This window comes from Phycodurus eques, chromosome 7 (assembly GCF_024500275.1).
Source record: "Phycodurus eques isolate BA_2022a chromosome 7, UOR_Pequ_1.1, whole genome shotgun sequence".
In the NCBI taxonomy this organism is placed as follows: Eukaryota; Metazoa; Chordata; class Actinopteri; order Syngnathiformes; family Syngnathidae; genus Phycodurus; species Phycodurus eques.
Window position 1 is genome coordinate 17,818,111 of NC_084531.1, and position 19,319 is coordinate 17,837,429.

General features: G+C 41.4%; 2 protein-coding genes across 10 annotated transcripts in view; both read right to left on the reverse strand.

Moving 5' to 3' along the window:
- Positions 1-4,360, reverse strand: part of mark4b (MAP/microtubule affinity-regulating kinase 4b) — a 55,938-nt gene extending 51,578 nt beyond the window's left edge. For 7 of the 9 annotated variants that reach the window (XM_061681026.1, XM_061681025.1, XM_061681022.1 and 4 more), the window contains exon 1: positions 2,370-3,453. In XM_061681026.1, coding sequence (XP_061537010.1) covers positions 2,370-2,420 — 51 coding nt within the window. In that variant the 5' untranslated portion in view covers positions 2,421-3,453. Of the gene's footprint in view, positions 1-2,369; positions 3,454-4,156 lie in introns of those variants that run through there. The other 2 variants (XM_061681023.1, XM_061681024.1) reach the window with 2 other exon arrangements.
- Positions 4,361-4,449: 89 nt separating this feature from the next.
- LOC133405334 (uncharacterized) overlaps positions 4,450-19,319 on the reverse strand; it is a 54,679-nt gene continuing 39,809 nt past the window's right edge. The window contains exons 20-25 of the mRNA XM_061682200.1: positions 16,915-17,101; positions 16,675-16,724; positions 14,203-14,307; positions 12,292-12,499; positions 8,009-8,760; positions 4,450-6,822 (exon numbers count right to left, since the gene is read on the reverse strand). Of these exons, the coding sequence (XP_061538184.1) occupies positions 6,556-6,822; positions 8,009-8,760; positions 12,292-12,499; positions 14,203-14,307; positions 16,675-16,724; positions 16,915-17,101 (1,569 nt within the window). The 3' untranslated portion in view covers positions 4,450-6,555. The remainder of the gene's footprint in view (positions 6,823-8,008; positions 8,761-12,291; positions 12,500-14,202; positions 14,308-16,674; positions 16,725-16,914; positions 17,102-19,319) is intronic.

Below are 19,319 nucleotides of genomic sequence, written 5' to 3' on the forward strand. Positions count from 1 at the left end.
TTTCAAGAAGGACAAATTGAATCAGGGAATATCCCTGGCCACACTTTTAAAATCCATCCATCCATTTTCTGAGCCGCTTCTCCTCACTAGTGTCGCGGGCGTGCTGGAGCCTATCCCAGTGATCATCGGGCAGGAGGCGGGGGTACACCCTGAACTGGTTGCCAGCCAATCGCAGGGCACATACAAACAAACAACCATTTGCACTCACAGTCACACCTACAGGCAATTTAGAGTCTCCAATTAATGCATGTTTTTGGGATGTGCCCGGAGAAAACCCACACAGGCAAGGGGAGAACATGCAAACTCCACACAGGCGGGGCCGGGGATTGAAGAACTGTGAGGCTGACGCTCTAACCAGTCGTCCACCGTGCCGTTAAACCGTGCCTGCGTGGGTTTGTGCCGTTAAACACGTTGTAAAAATATTTGAACAGGAAAAAAGATTTTGAGCATCAAATGTGTTGTATGGTACCGTTCTCCCGGCGTTCAATAAATGGCTGAAAAGTTGGACGACTGTGGCATTCCTTTCCCACATGCAAGGGCATTACAGTAAGTAAGTATGTTGTAAAACCCCGTACAAATGATCACTATAAACCACAGGTTTACATGATATAGCGGGGATTTCTGCCACAGACAGATACATCACACACACAAATCTGTTTTCGCGGGGGCGCGAAGGATGAACCACAATATAGCTGGTAACACTGTATACAACAAATTGATGGGCAACGTTTATAAATTTATTTTAAAAGGGTTTGGTTACAAAAAAATGCAATATTTTAATGTTATTAAAAGTGAAGAAAATCGCTATTGTGGGACATATTTTAGCATGAATCTAGAAGTCGACTCATATTTGTTTTAGTGTGCCTCCTAAAATGGTTGTGTGACTCTAACCAGTCGGTCACCGTGCCGCCCACTTTTAAAATGTCAAAATTATTTATTTGGGCTCAAGCACACCCACAACCCTAGTGAGGATAAGCGGTATGAAAAAATGGATATGCCAAGTCTGTATGTGGCACTGTAACACATCCACAAAAAGGACTGGAAACCATAGAAGATAGAGAAGATACAGAACAAAAAATTTTGTTTTTCCAAAAACAAAAAACATGCAAACAGAATTATGTATCTTTTCCATATTGTTTATCCTCACCGTTATTTTAGTGAAACCTTGATATCATAGTGCGCTAGGAATGAAAAAGTTTAGTCTTTACCAATAAATTGTGAAACTTTCAGACCGTTAGTACTGCTGTTTCAAATTTAGATTATTGTCACATATTAGCATGTTTAGTGTGCCTGAGAGCAGTCTTGGTTCATCAGCTTTGCGCATCCGATGCACACCACAATGGCAAACAACATTAAGAAAAATGAAGACATAAATGTGTTTTACAGGCCTCCGATGCTACAAAACACAGTGGTTTCTTAGATGACAATGATTTGTTGTTCACCGAGGAAGAGGACTAGGGCAGAAGTGTGGCCAGAATTCACTTTCGCATTTTATTCATTCATTCCGAACCGCTTATCCTCATCAGATGGGAAATTAAATATAATGTAAAGGGTGAAAAAAGTAAAGGTGAAGTGGCAAGATCTCAAGACTCTAATTTGAGTCATTTTAACCTTTTAAGTAAATTGCACGGGGTCTTTCATGCACAAACCATGGGTTTGCCACTAATTTCTAATGTGAAAAGAGAGCATAGGATTGCTCATCGTATATTCAAGTGTGCGAACCTACGGTTTCCCCCGTTGTTACGGTTTCCCCCTTTGTTACCGTGATAATATTGTACTGATAATCGTCCTCTCCCATCATTGCGCAAGGCAATGGTAAAAATAGAAGACGAACTGTATAAGTCAGACTCGTATGTTTACAGACCTACGGTGCTATATTTCGCTTTTGCATTCTTGCAGATGTGAAATGAATTCAAGACAATATCTGTACACAGACAACGTCAGAAAAAAAGAATCAGTTCGAAGCAACCCCTTAAAATCTGTTATCGGTCTTGCATGCATGAAAAAAAGCCATACCGGTTGTTGATTGTTGCACATGTGATGTCTTTATTTATACTTTTCGTGCGTGTATTTGCTCTTATATCCGACGTTTCCCAACAATATCATAATACTGATAGCAGTAATCATTTTGGTCGTTTAGTTTCATCCCTACGTGCTTCAGAAACCAATGATCTAAAAGAGCGACAAGGGACTGAGTGGGTTGGTTCAGGGTGGTCTTGCGAAGACTCGATTAGATATTGATCGGCTTTTGGGCGTGCCATAGATCAAAATGGACGATAGCATCACTTTCTCAACGTCCCATCTTCTCCGCGCCGCGGACTGTGTGCGTATATGTTTGTGTGTGTGTGTGCGTGTTTACATGCACTTACATGATCCGGGTTCCGCTCGTTTCCGGGCAGTGCGGCACGTAATAAAGACATGCTCGTCCCTGAGTGCGATTCCGGTCAGGAGAAGAAGGGAAATGAGCAGACTGTGGTGTTTAACGTACACACGTGACCAGACAAAACACCCTCTGGTCTGGCTGTCAATAACAACAGACGCAGCGTATTTGAGGGAACTGTGGGGACTCTCATACACTCTTCATGGTGAGGGTCAGTGAAGGCACCACGGCAAAGAGTCCAGTGAACTCCACGCAGCTCCACCAACTCGGCCTCATCGAAAAAGCAAGAAATACACAAGGGGCCCGACTTTCGACCCACCTTTAATGGGGGTTCACTGTCTCCCGGCCCTTCGGTTCTATCGCCGCATTCCGGTGGACAGACGGCGTCGCTAACAGGATGATCCCGAAGGTTAAGCAGCAAATGTCCTCAGTAACACGGAGCATTAAAGGGGCCAACCGCAGCGGGCTACGAAGCTAGCTGGCTCACGGGCTAGCCGCTTTTATCCCAGGCTTTTTCTTTTTTTTTTTTTTTAATAATTAAAAAAAAATAACAGGTCGAATTAGATTTGGAACTGTCACGAAAACACGTCCACACTTCCAGTGATGTACCGGGGGCCTTGTCAGGAAGAAAGCCTCTCGAAGCTCCGCTTCTGGATGCGGCCAATGGAAAGTAGCCGGTGTCTGGCGGTAGTGCGGCGACAAAACAGAAGAGCTAATAACTCCACAGCGGCGTCTTCTGGACTCAGGAGTCGTCCGGTACCGGACCTTTATGTTAAACCACTAAAATGAGGCCAGTGGACGTCCAGTCTGATGACGGTGAAAGGAGAAAACAGAATGACTCTCCTTCCCTTCCTCCTCCCTACAATGGCCGCGATGCGTTCCCGTACGCCCCGTAATCTGCGACTGTCGTCGAACGGTGGCGATGCGTTCATGGGCACCCCGTAACCAAAAGCGTACTGTCCGCGCTTGCTCGATGGTACCTGGACAGTTGCCAGCTAGCAGACCCGCATCTCTCCAATAACTAGCTGCAATTGTTACATTTTTAGTCATCCGTAGTGAGAGTTGGACCCGTGTCCTCTTACAGACTGAGCTACTGCTGCCTGATCATGAAAGAACAGTAGGAAAGATGAACGAAAACCGGAAGGGAGGTGAGATGAAGGGTGGTATGAAACCAGACATAAAGGAGGAAGGTTGGATGAAGGCTAGTATGAAAAAGGCAGGGGAGGAAGGAATGGATGTATGAAATAAAGTAAGGATGGAAGGCAGGGTAGCTGAAGGATGGCATGAAAGGAAGTAAAAGGAATTTGGAAGAGGAAACAAGGATGGGAGGAGAAAAGGATGGAAAGAAGGAAGAAAGCAAGAGCATAGAAATAAAGGAAGTCACTGCCACTTTTATGGTCCCCACTAGTCCAACACACACAAACCCACACCTGGATTGAAACACTAACTGACCTCGAAACGCTAATTTGAAACCTTAACCTTTGTTAACACTCTAACCCTTCTTGAACCCATGACCCATAACCTTTGCTTCAAACCCTACTTTGAATTTATGAGGTCAATCTTTAATACATGTCATTGCAATGAACAAGTACACTTTATAGTACTTAAAAAACTTTTACCACTTTTAAAAAAAAATATTCACAATTTTCAGTTACCACGCGTCGTGTGCAGCCTGGAAATGTACTCAAAATACTTCAGTCATTGCAATGGACCTGTATGAACAGTCTTGATACTGTTCAAAGATACTGATCAGATTTTTACAATGTCATCTCTTACCTGGACTGATCTGGACCTTGTGGACCGAACCCAAGGCCTCATCCTTCCCACGTCACCTTTTGGTTATGACTCCATGAATTAAAAAGTAAATAGTAAAATAAACAAGACTTTCATCCGTCAGAGAAGCTTGCTTACAAAGTGGAAAGCAGAGAGCTCGCTGCCGACTGTGGGGATCGATGCTGGAAAGAACATCCATATTTCCATAGAGCAGAAGTGTCCGGTCAGCTGTGGACAAAGCAATTAGAGGGCAAAAAAAAATAAATAAATAAATAAATAGTGGATGTGGAATCATCAATACATTAAGCAGGATATGGGAGGCGTGGGCAGCTTGAAAGTGGCTTGTTACATAAGGAGACAAATGGCATGAAAACAATGTCATGCATAGAGTACAGCCTAAATCGCACATTATTTTTTTAAAACTTGGTTGACATTTAAGACAAATTTCTCACGAGTCACTGCAAACATATTACAGCTCACAAATGTCAATGGTGTTCAGACCACCATAATCCACAAACACACACTTTCCAAGGTCATTTCTAAAACACAAACGGTTTATTTTACTACCTAAAGGGATTTTATTGCAGAAGTGGTAAAAGCTGAATCTGGAATTTGTATTTGTGAACCTTTTATTTTAAAACAGATCGTTTTGAGAGACAAAGCTGAGAAACCAACAGCAGAACATTTGGAGTCATTACATTCCCTGTAAACCCTGTTTGAAAAGTCAGTCATATCCCATCATGTATTCTGTAAAAACAGTCTAATGAAAAGCATTTTTTTTGGGGGGGGGGGGAGACTTGGATTTGGTTGTAATTTGCAGGTGTACACGAGTGATTCTCAACCACCGTGCCGCCAAATTTCACTTAATTGGTCAGTAAATTAATATTAATTTACTAAAAATGTATTTTTGTTCATCTACCCCAGCCGGGTATAGTGGTAGCAATTAAATGCTCTTTCACCAGATGGCACAAGTTACAATTAACCTGTCTCCACCTGTAACTATTAACATACAACAAACTAAGTCATGGCACCCATGGAGTAAGTAAATTGAGACGAGATCATCGATATTTCAGTATATATACGAATGCCATTTTTGTTTGGTGGTATGCTGTGACATTTTCTTCAATGGAAACGCAAGAGCCCGCGACCCTAGTGAGGAGAAGCGGCTCAGAAGATGGATGGATGGATGGAAACGCAAGAACTGCACAGCATCTTTTGCACACTACTGCCACCTGACGTCCAAATGAAGGTGATGCCTTTCTAGTGATATGGAGGGGACAAAAACATGACAATTGGTGAGATAATTTTTGGCTCATGTTGACCAAGAAGGACCTTTTCGGTCCAGGGGAGAGGTTTTTCCCAAAGGCCCCCTTAAAATCTTAATTCAAATTAAATATAACTATCATGTAAAGTGACCAAGTGGTGGGGCACATCTGGTTCACAGTTCTGATGACCCAGGTTCAAGTCCGGCCTCGCCTGTGTGGAGTTTGCATGTTCTCCCCGTGCCTGTGTGGCTTTTCTCCAGGTACTCCGGTTTCCTCACACATCCCAAAAACATGCATGGTAGGTTGATTGAAGACTAAATTGCCCACATGTGTGAATGTGAGTGCGAATGGTTGTTTGTTTAAATGTGCCTTGCGATTGGCTGATGACCAGTTCAGGGTGTACCCCGCCTCCCGCCCAGAGTCAGCGAGGATAAGCTCCAGCACACCAGCGACCCAAGTGAGGGTAAGTGGTATGGTAAAATGGATGGCTGTACAGTGTACCATCACATTAGCAATTCACCTATTGGATTTTTTTGGGGGGGAAACGTTTTTGCTGAAACGCTTGCTTAATCCCTTTTTTTTTTTTTTTTTTTTTTTTTTAAATAAAATCCAATACCCCACTTATTCTGTCTGTTTTTTGCTAAATAAAATCCTGGCAATAATAATGAGTATCAATTATTCTTACATTTTGACTATTCGCGTTAGCAGGAAACACTGTCCACGTAAATGTCGTAGGAATTTCAGTCACATTTAAGATAAAAAAAAGTGGTAATCTTTACAAGAACAAAGACATTTTGTCATGATAAAAAGTCAATCTTAAAAGAACAAAATTTTTTTCCAAGTCAAAGTTTAACAAGGGAAGAAAGTCATTTTAACAAATTAATTTCCGCCCAAAGCTTACCTTTTACTCTGGAAAACAATATAGGATTATACGCAACATAATTTATTGCTAATTATTTTAGGGTCCCCGGACCCAGTTTGAAGAGTTTAGGTCTTAGATTTCAACTGTGGATTTTTCCAGTAGTACCACAAAGCATTACAAATCCTGTGCTGCATTTTACTACTTTGCTGTGAGTACAACAACCAAAGAATGCTGTCCTTTTTGAACCAGTAAAGTCATTTCAACCAATCAGGCAGTCAGTAGTAGAAACACTTGTGGTTCTTGAGGTTCCTCCTGTAGCCAAAGCTCTTGCCGCAACGGTCGCACATGAACTTCTTGTGGCCAGTGTGGACCTGCTCGTGGGCTTTGAGGCTGTTGCTCTGGTTGAAGCGACGACCGCACACATCGCAGATGTACGGCTTCTCGCCGGTGTGGACGCGGCGGTGGCGGGTCAGATTGCCCATGTTGCTGAAACGCTTGTCGCACGTGTTGCAGGCGAACGGCTTCTCGCCCGTGTGCACCGCCTGGGAAGCACAGGAAAAAGGCTCAGAATTGCCTCCTATTTTTACTATATAGTATTCTAAACCTGGGATATCATTATCTTTGGTGGCTCTGTGGTGACATCTTGTGATAAATACATTGGACGTTTAAAGGTCCTATGCTTGCTTTGTCATGGCCCTTTCCCCATTCACCCGAACCGGGAGGAAGTTCTTAGACCCGCTTTACCGAATGTGAAAGTAGGTTGCTCATATACCAGATTGGACTCTTATTTAGAGAACTGTGTGAGTGAGAACAGGCACTATGGAATATTTTATAAAGTGTATTTTAATAAGCATAAACATGTTTAAAATGTGTGGGAAGGGTTAAACTATATATTATAAATGTTTGACCATCTAAGGGTGTGTGTCAGAATCATCTTTATTTGCCAAGTATGTCCAAAAACACACAAGGAATTTGTCTCCGGTAGTTGGAGCCGCTCTAGTACGACAACAGACAGTCAATTTACAGAACACTTTGGAGACAGAAAGACATTGACAGTCACTGAGCAGTAAAGGGTTGCTAGTTATCTGGTAATCCCAGTACATTTTTTTTTTTTTTTGACAATTGTGCAAAAAGATGCAGAGTCCTCTTGCACTTAGAGCAGTTCGAATGACTAATATTGCAATAGTCTGGTGCAATAACCATTTGGGGCTTTCACTTCTGTACTAGATGACCCACCAGACATTTTCAGTTTTTTTCCCCTCATGTCCAAATACACAAGTCATAAGTCACATTTGCAGCAGGGCCCTCCTTTAGGGTTCCCAAAAACTCAACTAGTCACTAAGTGTGGAACAGGCCTTTTCCGTTCGTGGCACTCAACTGCGGAACTGCCTGCCTGAAGATCTCAGGCAAGCAAACTCAATATGGTCTTTTAAATCTCTTCTGAAGACTCACTTTTGTCGTTTGGCTTCTCTGGTGTTGTGCATCAGTTTTCTTGCTAAGCACTTTATGACTTGTTTTTAAAAGTGCTATATCAATAAAGTTATTCTTTACAGGAAGTTAGGAGTTGCAAGAACGACAAAAAAAAAAATTATTTAAAACATCTAAAAAGTAACCGCAGTTCTTTGTATGACCACTTTTTAGGGCCTTATTAAAGTTAACTTTGATAAAATTTAAGACCTTTTTGGACAGAGTTTAACAATTATGAAAACAATAAAAAAAAATGTCTACCTGGTGCGTCTTGAGGCTGCTGTGCTGCGAGAAAGCGCGGGAGCAGATGTCGCAGGAAAAGGGCTTGATTCCGCTGTGCACCTTGAGGTGTATTTTTAGGTAGCTGGTTGACTTGAACGTCTTTCCGCAGATGGTACAGTCGTGCGCACCGCCCGCCGTATGGTGGTGCTGCTGGTGTGAGCGCAATTCTGTCACTGTTGACAGCCAATGGGCGCACAGTAGGCAGGCGCACGGCACAGCGTCGGCATGCATTTGTAGGTGGCTGCGCATTGCCTCTACGCAGTCTGCCGTGGCGCCACAGACCACGCACGCCAGCGAGGCAGCATCTGTGTGCATCTCCAGGGTGCTCTTCTGGATGAAGGTCTTCCCACAGGCAAGGCAGGCGTATGGCCGCTCCCCCGTGTGGATCCTTTGGTGGCCCTTGAGCGTGACTGCCTGGTTAAAGCTCTTCCCACACGTGTCACACCGAAAGGGCTTCTCGCCTGTGTGGATGCGCAGGTGGCGCCGGAGGTTGCCGTTGATATTGAAAGTCTTCTCGCAAAAGGGGCAGCGGTGGACACGCTCAACAGTGCGGACGCGGCGGACGGCATGCAAGCGCTGGTGCATCTTCAGCCCGTGTGCTCGGTAGAAGCTCTTGTCACACTGTGTGCACTTGAAGGGTCGCTCCTCATTGTGCATGCGCTGGTGGTCAAGAAGGATCTGCCTGAGCGTGAAGCCCTTACCGCACATGTCACACGTGTGAGCACGCTCTCCTGGAAAAGACCGACAGGAAAATGTCAAATAAACAGAGGATGTGTCCAGAATCGCTGGCTCATTCCTGAATCACCATCCAGAAGGGGTGGGCGAACTTTGTTGCTCAACGGCCACGTTTGATTCTTAAAAACAAAAGACAAGTCAGTTCATTTGTAGATTACCTAGAAAAAAAAAAAAGTTAAACATTTTTAATTTTATGTACAACATAAAAGGTCATTTTCATGATAAATAATTCTAATTAAAAATAATGTAATTAATATTATTATTATTACTATAATATCTAGCCAATTAATAAAATAAAGAAACGCGCTAAATGTATATTATTCGTATTGACAGTAACGAATAACCAGTGAATCACAATCAAACTGCTACTCAATGTACTATTCAGACATGCAAACACCAAAGACATGAAAAAGGTGACCAAAAAAAAATAAAAAAATCACAGGGAGCGTCTAGGGGGATCCAGCAGAGAATGTTTTTGGATTTTAACATAAATAAACCATTCTGGAAGACTCTGGATAGTACAATAAGGCAAAACAAAATTTCTTCACGCAGAAAAACATGTATTTACACCACTCATTACATGTTGATGTACAACTTTAAATGTGTCTCTTTTCTTTGCTTTTTTGTTTTGGCCTCCAACTTGAGCCAGGCCCATCTCCACCTGCACCTGATGGCTACTGCAACCTGTGCCTCATGAATAGCATCCACCTCTTTAAGCACTGTCATTCTGGAAAAGAATTGACTAAAATCATTGTCTGTTTAACTTCATTTATCACTATTACCAACTTCTAAGGCTAATCCCAAATGCATCCTCCAAGAAAATCTTAAGTAATATATTAATATAATAATAATAATATTTTTTTGTTTTTACTGGCCATTTCTGAATTTGAAGTGAGTTCATTCTGTATTGTAACATAATCCCTAACATCGCTCCGTCGCTTAATACATTTAACATTAACATCCGTAAACTAATTAGATAATTGTTTCCGAATTAATACAAGATGTACTAGCAGATCAGCTCTTTTCGCTGATGTTACGTGTGCTGCGCCGTTCCGCAACCAGGGCTACGACCCACAGCTCCTCAACGCAAAAATACACAAGACCAGTGCAACAAAGACGACTCTGGCTGATTTGATGAGCAAAAAATGTAAGAGTAGCAATAGAGTAGAGTAGCCAAATATTGTATTCGAGTAAGAGTACTGTTACGAGACAATAATATGACTCAAGTAAAAGTAAAAAGCAGTCCTCCAAAAAATTAAGTGTAAAAAGTACACAGTGAAATAATTACTCAAGTACTGAGTAAATAGTGAGTAACTTCAATTTGTTTTTTTTAACCACAGCATGAACATCCATTCAAAAAAAACAATCAATTAAAAAAAATTACAATATAAAATGTGAATGGGCAAATTCTATTGCTGTGTGTGTGCGTGTGTATGCAATTTACTGCACAGTGTTTTCTCACATTATAAGTGAGATGAAATATCCACGTTTGGACAGACATTGCCAGTAAAATACTACAATATATAAAAGCTGTTGTTTTTGTTCCTCTAAATGTAAAACATGTAGCGCGCTGTTGCCTTCATAGTGACGACGACCTTCCCAACATGGCCGCCACGTAGGCACGACTATAGGCCGGGCTGGCTTATCTAGTGTTAATACATATGCCGGGAAGCCCAATAGAAGTCGTTGTGTGAGGTCATGTGACTTAGTTTTGTCGTCCGATGCAGAAGTCGAAGTCTCCCGCACGAAATAGTTGATAAATAAGCAATAATTGATAAATAAAAGCAGCGAGCAACATTCAAATAAATGTAACGTAGTAAAAGTACAGTTACTTGGATGGTGGATGTGTGGAATGGATCTAGTTGCCAGCGTTCAAGGAGTCAGCGACGGACGGCGGCACTCTCGCTTCACGCTATGTTGGATCAACTTTCTCCCATTAAAGCTGCCGCAAAGCGTGCATGCGCACAAGCGATACCCACTAAGTCAAAATGTCGGTTGCCATGGGCAGTATTGGGGCACTTTTCAGAATAACAAGTAGTATTTTATTCTTTGAAACCCCCCTTAACTTGATATCACAAAAGGTGCAAGGTCCTTTGCGTTTACAACAATCCCAATTGGTTTTTGAAGGATCATACTACTGATGGGGAGATGACGCTTCATGAGCCATCGTAACATATCAGCCAATTCTTTCGAGTTATGATTCATTTCTTGACGGTTCATGCGCACACGAAACTACCTGCCGGCCATATGTATAATCACATGCAACTGATGTATTGCATTTTCGCATCTGTTTTGGCTCTGGTCAATAATGTACTACAAAACAATGTTTAACCAAATAATTTCGACATAAAGTGTATAACAAATTACTTTCAATGTATTCTGTGTGTCTAAAATGTTTCCACAATGGTAGTATCATATGTCAGGTTTTATAATGTTTTTCTTTCACTTTAAACAGACAGGACTGTAAAAGTGCTTGTGGAACCAGGAAGAAGACACTATTTGCTTGTGTAACTACATACAGAATGGGAGAATTATTATTATTATTTTTTATTCAGAAATAGTTTCTCAACAGTTTTGATTCATTAAAGAGCAGGATTATAAAAATTGGGGTACAGTAATTTTCCCTCTCCCAGTAAGGTGTTGTTTGTTGTACCCAACTGTATGGAATACAATTGACACTTCACCTTTGAGAGAGAAAAAAGGGTGGAAAATACAGTGCTTGATAAACAAATTGAATTAATACATCTCAAATAACTATAGTTATTTATCCTACCAATTCTGAATGCGGTTCGCACTCACGCGACCACTGAGAGACGTCTGGTACCGGGCAAGCTGTAATGCTCTCTGCACTGTCCAAGATATCTCCAAACTCAATAAACACTAAACTCTCCAAACTCTAGTAGCCTTTGCAAAATATAAAATATCCAAACTCTGAGCTGACCCCATCTGTCTCTCTTCTCTTTCTAGATTAAAAAAAAAAAGATTTTGAATGGAGCCCTGTCAAATCTAGTGGCAAAATATGAGGCACTTCAAAGTTTCAGACGTCATAATTCCCGGCTCCTCCCGTAAAAGGAGAAGCCTCGATATGCGCTTTGCGGAAACGCCCCTTCCACTACCCGACACACGCTTCGAAGACACATCTCGTAACATCACTAGATCATACTAAACAATAATGAAGAAAAACAAAAGTGATGGTGGACAGTTTGGTTGATGTTAAAAAAATTTCAGTTTTGGAATTTTATTTGGGACTAAGTCTCGGCATTTAGGTTTCCCATTTATGAAGTTCCGATGTCCACTGTACTGGAAACATCTTATAAATAAAAACTTTTTTAAAAAAAAACATGTTTTCAGTATTCCAATTCCCTGTCAAAGATTGGGGAGTAAAAAAAAATATATATGATTGGATCATATTTTTCCCCGGGTAGTCAGGATTTGGAGGACCTTTTTCAGACTGGCTTGATCAAATATGATCAAAAATTGATCAAACTTTAGTAACACACACACAACAAAATAAGGTGAGCACTGACCCGTGTGTTGCCGCATGTGCACGTTGAGGCTGCGGCGGAGGGTGAAGGTGTGTCCGCACACCGAGCACGAGAAGTTGTCGCGTTGGCACGCTGCCTGGTGGACTCTGGGCTGCAGCCGTTTGCTGGAGTTCTTGCCACACTGCTTGCCGGCTCGGACACCATGTCTGGCCCGGCCCATGTGGCCTGTGTCGCTGGCATCTTCCTGCTCCTGCCAAGTGAAAGGGTCGCAGCAACGTAGAGTTTGCTTGTTTTTTTATTTCTTTTATTCCCCCCCTGCTCCCAGGTCGTTTATCGTGATTATTTTATGTTGTATTACTGACATTGTCAATGTTACCAAATGCAAGTGTAATTTTGAAAGGCCTTAAATAAAGGTCCCATATTTTAACAAGCCAACTTTTTCTAGTATTTGGGATGTTATATTGGCTCTATGGTGCCTCAGTGAACATGTGAAATATGAATTAAAACAGTCCACGCATTCCTGAGTTACAAACGTTTTTTGTCGAGAGGCTTGAAATAAATCAGGTCATTTGAATGTCCTCAAGCTTATGTACGTCACCAGCGAAGGTCTCCGCCTATCTGAGGCAGCGCAGTCAACATAAACACGTGTTGCTCACACAAGTAGTGAGAGTTGGGTCTTCTACACAGAGGCCACCAATCAGAGGGAAAGGGGTGGGTCTCAGCCAAATATGGACAAAGTGGATACAAAACTGGGTCAAACAGTAGTAGCTATCAGAGGAGGCTTTTCTGGATACTAGTACGAGAAAACCAAGGTGTTTTTTTTAAATGAAATTGACACTTTTATACAAAATCCATGCTAGAGAGTCACTCTATGGAGGTCTAAACAGCCAAAATATGGGACTTTTAAAATATGAATTTGATCAATGACCTCCCAACTTAGTGTTCACTAACCTTCTAGCCAAGGCTCATATTGGATATAAAAAAAATACCACATCACACAACCAAACAAATGTCACAAAAAGTATACAGTATAATAATTATTTCAATATAATAATGAAATTATCTCATCTCAGTTTCCTCACAAATTTACTCACTCAGTGGCTGTTGGGAATTACTCCCATCCAGTATTTAGTCAGTGAGTTGGCCATTTTGTTGGGCTGTTCGAATGTGTAGTGACTATTACAATACTAGATTATCATCTGCAGTATATAGTCTTCTTAATGTATCCCACAATGCTGCTTCAAAGTAGTAAAGCACCGACGGTGACTAGGAAAGTTAATATATCCCATGATGCATTGCGTTGTTTCATGAGTTGTAGTGCGAAAATATCTTGTAATATAAGTAGAGCAATACATCAAAAGACAGATGGAACAAAAGTGATTTGTTTGTATCAACTTAAATTCCTGAATAGTTATCATTTGTTCAATATGTATTGCGGCAGCTCCACCAGCTGAATTTGATCCCGTATGTTGTACTGATGTGACAGTAATAACAGGCAGCAGAGTAGTCTTCCAAAATAATTTTTTCGATTTGACTGATGAGTGAACTACATATGCCACAATATAAAAATCCTTATAGTGATTAGGGGGTAAGGAATCACTAAACGATTCCAAACACAGCCATGGTGTGGGTGCCAGGGCTTAATTCTGTTGTGTGAATGGTAACAAATGGTTGCACAGGTTAATTATGAACCTTGTGCCATCTAATGGAAGAGCATTTAATTACCCCCAAGCAGCTAACCCCCGCCCCTCTTTCTCTTTTCGTCACGGTGGCTGGACACAGCGCCGTACTGGCCGGCAATGTTGGATGCTAGATTTTTTTCTCCCCCCAATATTTGGAACAATCGGTGTTACAGCCTTAACAGCTCAGTGTTCTGTGATTTCTGTAACAAAATACGGACGTACCGCAACATTTGGTAACTCTGCTGATCTGATACTAGTTGTGCATCCTGACCTGATAGTCTGGATCATCCGGGTCCAGGTTGCCTCCCTGCTGAGCGGACCCACATGACATCTGGTCAACCAAAGTGTCCTGCGTCACTGCTAGATGTTCGTTGTCCTGATAAACATACATAGTGGTGATAAGTGATGTTCACTTTTGAATGACACTGTCAAGATTGGAAATTGTGTGTTTGTACAGTGACCCCCCCCCCTGGTGTATTGCGGCTCCTTGTTTGCGCACTTGCTATAGCGCATATTGTGTGCTCACAGTGTGGAACATATCTGTCTGTCACAGAAATTCATGCTACATTGTTAAACTCTGCAGTTATTGTGATAATTTTTGATTGCTTTTCACATGGGAAAAGAGAGCCATAGTCACCCATCGAACACCGGGAAAACGGTGAATAACACGTAGACAAATTGTTGGTACCTCTCTGTTTATGAAAGAAAAACCCAAAGTGGCCACAGAAATAACTTGATTCTGACAAAAGGAATAATAAAAATAATGAAAATAAGAAATTGCTTTTTAATTGGGGCTCAACAGAATTATTTATAACGAACTCATGTAACCGGCCTGGACAAAAATTATGGTTTACCCTTAATATTTTATTGCAAAACCTTTAGAGGCACTGCAATCAAACAGTTTTTGTAACTTTGAGACTTCTGCACCTCTCAGCGGGTACTGTGGCCCACTCTTCATAAGCAAACTGCTCCAGTTGTCTCAGGTTTGGCGGGCGCAGTCTCCGGACGGCATGTTGTAGGTCTATCCACTGAGGTTCAAAAGGATTTTAATCAGGGCTCATAGAAAGCCACTTCTGAATAGTCTAATGTTTTGCTCTCAGCCATTCTTGTGTGTTTTAAACTGTGTGTTTTGGGTCATTATCCTGTTGCAAGAACCATGACCTGCGGTTGAGACCAACCTTTCTGACACTGGGCAGCACATTTTTCTCTAGAATAACTTGATAGTCTTGAGATTTCATTGTACTCTGCACAGATGAAGAAAAGCAGCCCCAGAACATAACAGCGCCTCCTCCATGTTTTATAGTAGGGTCAGTGTTCTTTTCTTGATATGCTTCCTTTTTTGTCTGTGAACCTGATGTGGCTTGCTCAAAAGTTCCAGTTTTGTCTTAACTAAATTTTTTATAATTATTTTTTAACAGTGGTGTCCCCCTTGGTCGCCTCCCATGAAGTCCACATCAGCTCAAACGACGACAGTCTTTAACTTTAATTTCTTTGGAGGTTGTTCTGGGCTCTGCATCTCTTCAATTTGTCATAAATTTTCCTCCTGTGGCCACATCCTGGGAGGTTGGCTCCAGTCCTGTGGATCTTAAATTTCTGAATATGTGCAACTGTAGTCAAAATGAACATCAAGGTTCTTGGAGATGCTGTTCTAGCCTTTAACTTGGTTGTCTACAATTTTCTTTCTAATCTCTTGAGACAACTCTCTCCTTCGCTTCCTGTTGTCCATGTTTAGTGTAATACACACCAGTGTCACCAAACAGCACAGTGATTACTTGTCACACTTTAAATCGGCCAACTGACTGATTACAAGTTTGAAGACACCAGTGATGCTAATTAGAGGACACGCCTTGCTTGAACATGTCCTTATTGTCAAATTATTTTCAATCTTTTCTGGGGGTACCATCATTTTCTTGCACGCCTGTTTCAAGACTTTGTTTTTTAAATTAATTCTGTTAAACCATAATTCAAAAGCAATGTCTGATTTTCATTGGTTATTTTTCATTAAATTTCTATTTATTATTACTTCTCAGATTCAAGTTATTTCTCTTAGAACTGTGGGTTTTTCTTTCCTTAAACAGAGTGGTACCAACAATTTTGCCCACGCGTTTAAGACCTTGAGAACAGTAAGACACACAAGACAAGATTTTATGCTCGCATTTGTGTGTGTCCAAAAGCATTCACAATGTATTTAAAAACTGTGTTTTAATATTTTGAAATGTGTTGTAAGCTTGTGGGAGTGGTAAAACTATTTTTAAAAGATTTTATATTGTCTCTATACATATTATAGATTTCCACCTAAAGCTGCTGTCTGGAACGTATCCCATGCAATAATCTGGGGTTCACTGTACAGCTTTACTCCTGTTTTGTAATATCTTGACCCATCTCGTAGCTTAGTAATCAAAATATGACGTGGAGCATGCAGCTGTTGGAGCCCAGTAGTGCACTCCACTACCAATGAAACCAGTCGCTGTGTGTTTAGGTTTGTCGGGCCTTGGCGGAGGTTTGCACTCTGCCAAGGCCCACAATTGGGTGACATTCTGGTAAGCAGGAATTTAAGAATATTGGTGGTGTTTTGGGCTCGCGCTTTACTGAGCGACACTCAAGTTATTAATTATAAATACTAATTAATTATTAAGGTTAAGGTTTACTGATAAGTTGAAACTGCTCTGTGATGTTTGGACAGCAATAGAGTCCAGAAAACAGAATGAGACAAAGTCAACACGACCAAGGCGGCCTGGAGTACCTTGTGAGTTACATAAACGATGGCTGACTCCTTGACGTCCACAGACACAGCTAAAAGGCAAATCATGTCAAGAAATCAGTAATAAGACAGTTAGTACTTTGGCAGGCATTTTGTAAAGCACCTTTGATACTGTAATACAGTCTACTGAAAGAAAACCATGTACAGTATCATACATCCAAATATTGATGTGACTGACGAAAATGTATACGATACTGACGATGATGAAGAACTGGTGGTCACCTGAGGCACTCTTCCCCCCGGAGGGCTCCTCTCCTTCCAACGTACATACTCCTCTGCCCACTTCCTGCTCAAACACTGCCTCTTCTGCTATCACAGTGTGAGCGCTTGTCAACACCATATTTACCGCCGTTTCTGCCACGTCAAGCCTCTTCTTCAGGTCCTCCAGCTCCGCTTCCCCCTGCGTCAACTGCACAGAGGACAATCTTATTGACATTCATTCACGCTATTCATATTCAAGACCAGGCTTGCACAAATTGGCTTCTCGGAGGGAATCGGAAGATCAGCAGGAATTAGAAAACTATCACGTAAAACACACTCTTCACACACTTTTAAATCTAGTGTAAGATCAGCACCCCCCCCGAAAGGTTGTTACGTTATTATTTTTAAACTGTATGTGTGGGTGGGTCTGTGTCCTTGTGGACAAGTGGCGGGCAGGTTTGTTTTACTTTTATATTTTAATTAATGGAACTGGATTTGTATTGCATTCTTTTGTATGAAATGTTACGGTGAAGTTTTATCACAATGTTAAGCTTTTTTTTTTTTCTTCTTCTGGTCATCGGCGCTTACGTCGGTTTGAAGACTAAAATAAACGCTAAAAACCATCAGTGCAAAAGTGCAAGCAACAGTTTACCTTGTTAGCTGTCACAATGTTGGCATTGACGTATTTTATTGTTTCACTCACCCAACTGACAGAGTTGACTTCACTGAAGCGCCGCGTGGTGTCGGCTGAGGCTCGGAGCGCGTCAGATGCTACACATCGGGAAAAACTCCTTTGCACAATATAATATTCCAAGTGTTGCACTGAGGCGACTGGTCATTCATTTTACCAAAGTTAAGACACACTTTTGTTCGCCACTGCTGCCGTTGGGCACAAGCACGTCATTGTGCCCGTTCTTCTTTGTTGGTTTACACCACTTCTTCGTTACTTTTCGCCACTTATTCGCAGCTGGAGGACTCGGCATCGAAACGTGGAACCAACATTTTATTTTTTTATTTTAACCCTTCCGGGAGTCCCGGTTCCAATCGGTTCTCGATTCCCAACCCTAGTGACCTGTTTGTGAGCCATATCGCATTAAACGTACGGGAACATATCCTTAAATGAACGTAATCTGCCAACCACCAATGAAACGAGGGTGGACATTTCAGCAGGATAATGACCCAAAACATACTGCCAAGGAAACTCAATTGGTTTCAAAGAAAAAAACAATACAGCTGTTAGAATGGCCCAGCCAATCACCTGACTTGAATCCAATCAAAACTTTATGGAAAGAATTGAAATTCAACATCCATAAAAGAAGCCCACGGAACCTTCAAGATTTGAAGACTGCTGGTGTGGAGGAATGGGCCAAAATCACACCAGAGCAGTACATGCAACTAGTTTCTCCATACAGAAGGCATCTTGAACCTGTCATTGAAAACAAAGGCTTTGTACAAAGTATTAAATAAATACTAGTTACTGTAGATGGAGGTGGTTCCATAAGGATTTATGGCACCAACGATGAGCGTAAAACAGACCCCGCCGGAATTCTACCTGTGTGAAGGATCCTCATTGAAGTAAGCCACTTTAAAAAGAAACCCTTCTCTGTATGAAGACGCGGCAGCCAAAACTTATCAGTCAAAACGTGCCAGCGTACTCTCTTACCGGTTCAATACATCATTTTCAAATAATAAATAGGATTTTTCATTTGTTGGACTATTGTTTTGGAAGAGTACAAGGCGTAACAATAGGATTGTGATTCGCTATTCATTTGTTGCTGTCAATACGAATAGTTATTGGGGTTTTAGGGTGCGAGTCCCAGCACTAATATTGTGGTGTATCGTTATCGTGACACAAAATGGCTCATATCGCAATACAAGATTTTTTCCATATCGTCCAGCACTAAGAGGGACTAAAACTCTGCAACCCCTGTATTCTAAATGCAAATGTAAAGTGACCTTTTGTATAATCAACAGTAATTAGAAAATATTTAGTGATTGTGTTATTATTTTGATCATTGTCTGATTGTCTGTTTTATGTACAGCATTATGTTACACTTGTCGTTGTTAAGAGTGCTCCATCTAGACATAATTTGAGATTCTCAGTTTGTCAATCGCTATATTTATGCACATACTTGAGCTGGGCAATATGGCGATATAAATCGTGAGGACGATTAAAAAAATGTCTATCATGCCATTTGTCTTCTATCATTTCTATCGTCATTTATGCAATTTTCAAGCAAAGATTTCCACAATGTAGGATGTACGTCTGAAACGAGCCCTTAAATTGACCAACTCGATGTAAAAAAAAAAAAGAGGATGCCTCAGAGAACCATTTTTTAAAATGTGTAATGGTCGAGGGACGCACGCACAGGCTACCTTTAATGTGGCACCATGCCTATGTCACCTCAGCAAGGGAAGAAGGACAC